The 6,920-nt window shown below is 35.0% G+C and overlaps 1 protein-coding gene and 1 pseudogene across 1 annotated transcript; both read left to right on the forward strand.

Annotated features, from left to right (window-relative positions):
- Nucleotides 1-868: 868 nt before the first annotated feature.
- LOC143629285 (uncharacterized) lies at nt 869-2,773 on the forward strand. Its single transcript, XM_077098594.1, has 2 exons — nt 869-1,024; nt 1,556-2,773. Exons 1-2 carry the CDS (start codon nt 898-900, stop codon nt 2,155-2,157), a joined length of 729 nt encoding a protein of 242 aa, XP_076954709.1. The 5' UTR covers nt 869-897; the 3' UTR covers nt 2,158-2,773.
- LOC143629251 (uncharacterized) lies at nt 2,520-5,259 on the forward strand (annotated as a pseudogene).
- Nucleotides 5,260-6,920: the final 1,661 nt, after the last annotated feature.

Genomic DNA, 6,920 nt, shown 5'->3' on the forward strand with positions numbered 1-6,920 from the left:
AAATTTCGGGATGTTACAAAATATTACCGCATTAAGTTTGTGATAAGGTGTCATCAAACGTGCAGGCTAAATGCTATTATTATATATGTATACATTTTAAAATATATTTTAAAATATGTGAGTCATTATGCAACACTCATACACCGTGAAACGACGCGTACGACCACCAACACTCTAGCCAAAGACGGACTATATATGTGATTCAAAAATGACAGCAAGAACATGGTCGGTCTCATGGTCAAGTAGTGGAACGACCTTATCGTGTCTAACGGTCAAGCCTTGATCTTTCTCACCTTTGGTTAAGAGAAAACATAATCAATGTCGTTGATTTCATAGTGCCAAAGCCTTGTTAAGAAAATTAATATTAGTTTTTGAATACATTGCAACAAACTTATTATTGTTTAAGAGATAAAATGAGAAAATAGTTTATTCAGAAGCATGTAACATATGAGAATAGAGTTTCAGAAAAGAAAATCAATATAAGTTTTATAAACGTTCTATAACTTTTTAAAGATTTGACTAAGTAACTTGCATAAAAAAAATACCAAAATAACGATATTATTTACACTAGTTTTTATTCAGAAACATGCAAGTTACATAAAAAATTTTAATAGTTAACAAGGATGACGTGGTTACACTAAATAATTGGCAATGCAATTATACAATCATTGTCAGCTCAATATTTTTCCATTCTTAAATTCTGCAAAGTTCAGGCTCGTCATAACAGCAATGAGATTCTCCCCATATGCAATTTTCTATAAATGTTGACTTTGACTTTATATATCGAATTCTGCATATAGATCCATATCCAGATGTCTTCAAATATTCATTCTTATAACATATTATGCATAATACATACACATCTAAAAGAGATTGCAAGTGAGAGGGGTTCAAGAAATGGATCCCACAAGCACCTCCGTTATCGTTGAAATAGAGCCTGAGATGCTATCAAGCATGCCTTCTGAACCACCGGCATCTTCATCTTTACAACCACCACCAAACCTCCCTAGTGGAGATCTACTTGGTAAAAATTAAAACTACACCGTCTCATTTATCATTTAACGAGCGAAAAGAAAGGATTCTTAGGGATGTGAAGAAGAACCTTGTTCCACACGTACCACTTTTTTAAGAAAAGAAAATGAGAGAAATGGAAGAAAAGTTTTATGTTTATTTCCTTCATTCCAAATTGGAGATCATCTTTATTTTTCTTTCCATTTCCTTCGAACTCGGGAACTCTGTAGTTAATTAAATCTTTTCATTTCACTCCCTTTCTTTTCTCTCCATGATTCTCTTTATTTTCTCTACTTTTTTTTATTTTAGAAAATCAGAACTGTTTGCATTGTTAGGTGGTTTTGTCAATTTTTTGTTAAAAATAAACTGTTTTATTTTTGTTATTTTTTTCTTAAAGTACTAGCTTTTTTATGATTTTAATTAAAGTTGATCATCCATGTTAATTAAAAACATAGTATATCTACACAACGACAAGAAGAATGAAAAAAGAATGTTGTAATTGGTCAGTTATTAATAAGTTAAGTTTGCTTTTTAATCTTTAAAGGAAATAGAGAACAATATCGCCGGATCTGCATTCCACTATATGAAGCATCAGTCAAAGGTAATTGGAAAAGAGCTGAAGGCATCATAAATCAATATCAAGTGGTGACAGGTTATAGTATTACTGAAAATGGTGACACTGCACTTCACATAGCAGCATCTGCTATAAGCATCAAGTTGAAGTTGATGGAGGATTTTGTTAGAAAGTTGGTGTCTAAGATGAAGGGTGAAGATATACTACTTCAGAATCGAAGAGGCAATACTGCCCTGTGTTTGGCAGCCGCACGAGGTAATGTGAGTATTGCTGAGATTATAGTTGGTAGCAACCGCGACGTTTTGAATATTCCTGGTAATAAAGGAATGCTGCCACTCTATATCGCTTCTTTTTATCGAAAGTATGAGATGGTGAAATATCTCTATGAGGAGTCGAACAATATGAGCGGTGACGTTTGGACACATCGGAATCGTGTTTGGGTTCTCTTGAGATGTGTAGAAGCTGATTTCTTTGGTATGTATATATATAGTACTTGTTACATCTTTTTTTTGTTTTTTTGTTTTATGCATGACAACCCCATGTCATTTTCCTCACTAAGTGATCAATCTTAAAAACACCGTAGATATTGCATTGAAAATAGTGACACTCCGGCCAGAACTCGCCACAAGTGGGGAAATACTCAGAGTTTTAGCTCGAAAAACTGGTGCATTTAGAGAAAGAAAACCCCATTTTATTTGGAGAGTCATAAGTCGAAGTATTCCTACTCGGATTTATTGGTTGAATTGGATGGATTTCTGAATCGTATAATTTCACTTTCTGATTAAATTATTTAGTTGGGTACACGAATCGATTTTGTAGAGAAGCGATAGATTCTTTTCTTTGAAATTCAAAGTGTTAATTCAACATGGAAATCAGACTAGATGCATCCTTCATACAGGGGTGAACCACCGCAGTATTTCATTTGGCAGTCATAATGATTTTACAGTTGTCATTCGATAGGAACACCACCGGTGGTAATATTTTGTTAAAGATGCTCCACAACTCTGTTGGTACTGATCTTCATTGACTACGTTGCTACCAACCTTTATTACCATAACACTATCTACCATTTGTAGCATATATATAGTTAGTACTAACCCAAAGTAATTGTGTTCGTACCAATCAGTAGCAACTGATTTCCAGTAACTTTCAAAGATTATTGTTCATGCAATTGTAAGTCGTCTATTTTGATCCATTGTGTTTCCAACTAAGCGTATTTAAGGGGAGTTGCCCCTTAAATGTGCAGCCAAGACACCAACCCCCATCCCAGGGTGATAACCCCATTGTCTAGGGGGCTTCGCCCCTTGTAACCTTATAGGTTCCTTAATACCGGAGTAATAATATTGGCCTACACCTTCTAACTCATCAATATTTATTATGATTTCTCATTTGGTCTACATGTAACCTCTACTACCAAAAATAGTTTGATGGCACTAAAGTCACCATTGTGACCAAGTTTAATGGTCCCTTCTTGCTAATGGTTATATTCCTTTAGTTGATGTTCTTATTTGGTTGTTGCTCTTAGTTTTTGCAGTTATTCATGTGAAGGTTGCTCATGTCGAAAACGAAGGTGATGTTATGAAATTATTAAGATTCATTTGGACTTACATTATGGAGAATCTGGACAAACCTCAGATTAGTAATATTATCGGACGTTCAGCTAACGTCAATGAACTGCAAGAGGATGAGCCAACAACGTCCCATGTCCATCCGAGATCACAGTCTTCCCAAGTGCTATTTGTTGCCGCTAAAACAGGAAACTCTAAATTTATAGTTGAACTCATACACCAATATCCAGATCTAATTTGGAAGTTAAACGATAGTAACCAAAGTATATTTCATGTTGCCGTCTCACACCGTCAAGAGGGCGTCTACAATCTTATGTACGAGATAGGTTGGATCAAGGATTTAATAACTACTCAAGTTGATATGGATGGAAATAGCATGTTGCATTTAGCTGCCAAGAGTGCAAAGAAAAAGCGTCTTCAGGATATCTCGGGAGTTGCTTTACAAATGCATAGGGAATTGCTATGGTACAAAGTATTTTAGTTACAATATTCATCTCAAATTTTCGTTTTCTTGCCCTTTTTTTAATATATGCACACAAATTTCCATCCCGTATAACTGTATAAGGCAATTGTTATGAGAGGAGCATAGCCATCGTTGAAAACGACCAGTGTATTGAAGAAAAGACAAGCAAATAAACCCTTGGACATCTCTTCCCTTCAAGTTCCATTTCTTTTTCTTTGACTCCAACACTCTATTAAGTGTTCTGGATTTTGTATATCATTGAATAAATTTCTATAATCACGGATAATTCGTTTACATATTTAAGTATTTCACATATCATGAAATCAATAATCAGATAAGACACAAAGTTTTTCAAACAACAAGAAATTCTTCTATATGAAATTCGAAGTATGAAAATCAGGTGATATTAGACCAAGTGATGTCTGTCCTTACATAGGTGTCGCAACGACACCAAGATTGGGGTGAAAAATCACAATTGTTCCAGAGTACTAATTATGGCAATTAAGAAGTTACCTTCAGTAGTAGACCCAACAGCTAGCTCGCAAAGTTCCAAAGTCACTACCGAACTTCAGCTTCATTATCAACCTTTAGTTCACTACCGAATTTCAAGGTCCATACGGACCTTGAGTTTATTGTATAAGGTACACACTATATGATTAAAGTGGTGGGAGAGAGAAAGTAGGGTGGTTATGTAACTATTGTATGTGTTTTTATGTTCAAAGTAGGGTGGTTAATTACCGGAAAAGTTCCTTCTTTCTTTTGCTTTCTCAAAACTTTTTAACACCAAATCTGACCTATTTTGTCTAGGAAGTGAAAGGTGTGCTCCCTCCTTTTTTCCAAGGAAAGAAGAACAACGAAGGTCTACTACCACACGAATTGTTCACTACCGACCACAAAGATCTCATGTCTGCAAGTGAGAGGTGGATGAAAGACACAGCTAGCCATTGTATGGTAGTTGCTGCACTAATTGCTACCGTAGTGTTTGCAGCTGCTTTCACAGTACCAGGTGGATACAGTAACGCTAACGGTATTCCTATTTTACGAAATCATGAATCTTTTTTAATATTCGTTATATCAGACGCGATTTCTTTGACATTTGCCACAATTTCAATCCTCATGTTCTTATACATACTCACGTCTCGCTATGCTGAGCAAGATTTCTTGGACTCATTACCGAAAAACTTCTGATAGGTGTAGCAACGCTTTTCCTTTCTATTGCTGCAATGATGATTTCGTTTAGTGTTAGTTTTTTTTCTCTTTATGACCGTAAGTTGATTTGGGTGCCAATTTTAATCACCGTATTCGCTTCGATGCCCATTTTCTTGTATGTGAGACTTCAATATGATCTTCTGGCTGATGTTTATCACTCAACATATGGTTCTAAAAACCTCTTTAAGCCAAAAAAAGCCTATGCTTTACTAGTCAAATCAAGAGTTCTAGTATTCAATTCCAATTTTTTAGTGTAATGGTTAATTCCACTTAGTGGAAAGGTTGTTTAATGAGCATGACTATGTAGTTTTCAAAATTGGATGTATTTCTGTCGTTTCTAGGTAGTTATATTTATACTTGGTAAATCATTGACTATTGCGGTCGTATGTTTTGATATAAGAATAATTGCATTACTTGTTGGCAAGGAGCCATGATGCTTACTTGCATTCCATGCCTAGGCAATAAAGAATATATATAACTAGTTTTCACCCGGCGCGTTGCACCGTGCTGTTTGGATATGTTTATGTATTTGTCGCGTGCGGCAGTGGTATGATGTGGGTTTGGCTGGTATGGGTTATGTTCGTAAAGATACCGGCAATTAATTAAAAAAATCAACTTGCCAACTCAAGAAACAGTAGCGCCGCTCGTATAAGTTAATGCTAAAAAGTGAACACATTGCAAATGGCATAACGGTAACAAAACTGATTTTCCTGCATGCGTTGCACGGAGAATTTGGTCTGTAAAACCGTGCGTTGCAGCAGCAAGTCAACACGAATTCAGTCGGTATTAGCCACATCTGTTACGATACCGTAGCTAAACCCAAAAACAAATTCGTCCAATAAAAAAAAATCAAAATAAAAGACCCCAAAAAAGTAGCTACACTTGTGTAACGTAGTATTAGAATAAATTAACATATTAAAAACAATTTTTATTAGGTTCGTAAAACCCGAGTGTGGAAGTGGCAATTCAACGTGTATTCGGTCGGTGTCGGTTACGTTCGTAACGATAACATTATTAAACCAAAAAAAATAAATACGAAAATTTAACATTTTAAAAAGACTTAACAAATAAAAAATTAATATATATATATATATATATATATATATATATATATATATATATATATAAAGGCGTTTCTTTGGTTGGTAAAACCCGAGAGTTGTCGGTCCTATACGTTGCGACGTTGAGTCTGTGCGATTTTCGTCGGTTTCGGTTATGGTATCGTAAAAACGTTGGTAAAGCCTAAACATTAATACTAAAATAGAAATTCATCAAATTAACATGTAAAAACAAAAAATATTTAAAACGACCTTTATTTGGTTTGGTTTACGGTTTATACAAAAAAACGAACCGTATAAAACCGAACCGGACCGTATAAATTAATCATATATTTATTTAAAAATATTTGATATTATATATATACATGTATTATTAGACATAATTAAAGTTAAAATTGTATATCAATCAATCAATCAATCAATCATACCCAGTAAAATCCCACCGACACTAGAGCTATAGGTAGGGTCTGGGGAGGGTGGGATGTAGGCACACCGTACCTCTATCCAAAGGAATAAAGAGGTGGCTTCCAGAGAGACCCTCGGCTCTAAGAACATGTGTATGAAGCAAAAAAAGGAAATCAAAGTTTAACAGTTATATAAAAAACTACTACTAATTATAATAATATTAATAAAAAGGTCACAGTTTAACCGCAATATAAAGCTAATAATAATAATAATAAAATATGTAAGGGAAATACCATTATGGTATGTGACCTAAATAAGTTAAGTCTAAGCCCTAAGGTATTCAATTCTCTCTAAAAATCCTTAACTTTAATTCTACTTCTCCACGAATTCCTATCCTCAACCATGTCCTCGGAGAGGTTTAGGTCTATCAAATCATGCCTAATCCTCTCATCCCAAGTCAATTTCGGTCGTCCTCTACCCCTCCTCCCCTCTATAGTAATGTTTTCTACGGATCTAACAGGATTCGTCGTCTGTCTTCTCTTTACATGTCCAAACCATCTCAATCTCCACTCTCTTATCTTGTCTGCTATGTTCGCCACCCCTAATCTCTCGCGAAGCACAACGTTTCTTAT

The sequence above is a fragment of the Bidens hawaiensis genome, unplaced genomic scaffold (assembly GCF_021521415.1).
Source record: "Bidens hawaiensis isolate Kalapana, Puna unplaced genomic scaffold, B.hawaiensis_p1.1 tig00005179_1, whole genome shotgun sequence".
NCBI classification, from domain to species: Eukaryota; Viridiplantae; Streptophyta; class Magnoliopsida; order Asterales; family Asteraceae; genus Bidens; species Bidens hawaiensis.

Bases quoted from the DNA above. Each gene is read 5' to 3' on its own strand.
- LOC143629285 (XM_077098594.1), top strand. From the start codon at position 898: ATGGATCCCACAAGCACCTCCGTTATCGTTGAAATAGAGCCTGAGATG. The intron at 1,025-1,555 runs GTAAAAATTAAA...TAATCTTTAAAG, and splicing joins CCCTAGTGGAGATCTACTTG to GAAATAGAGAACAATATCGC.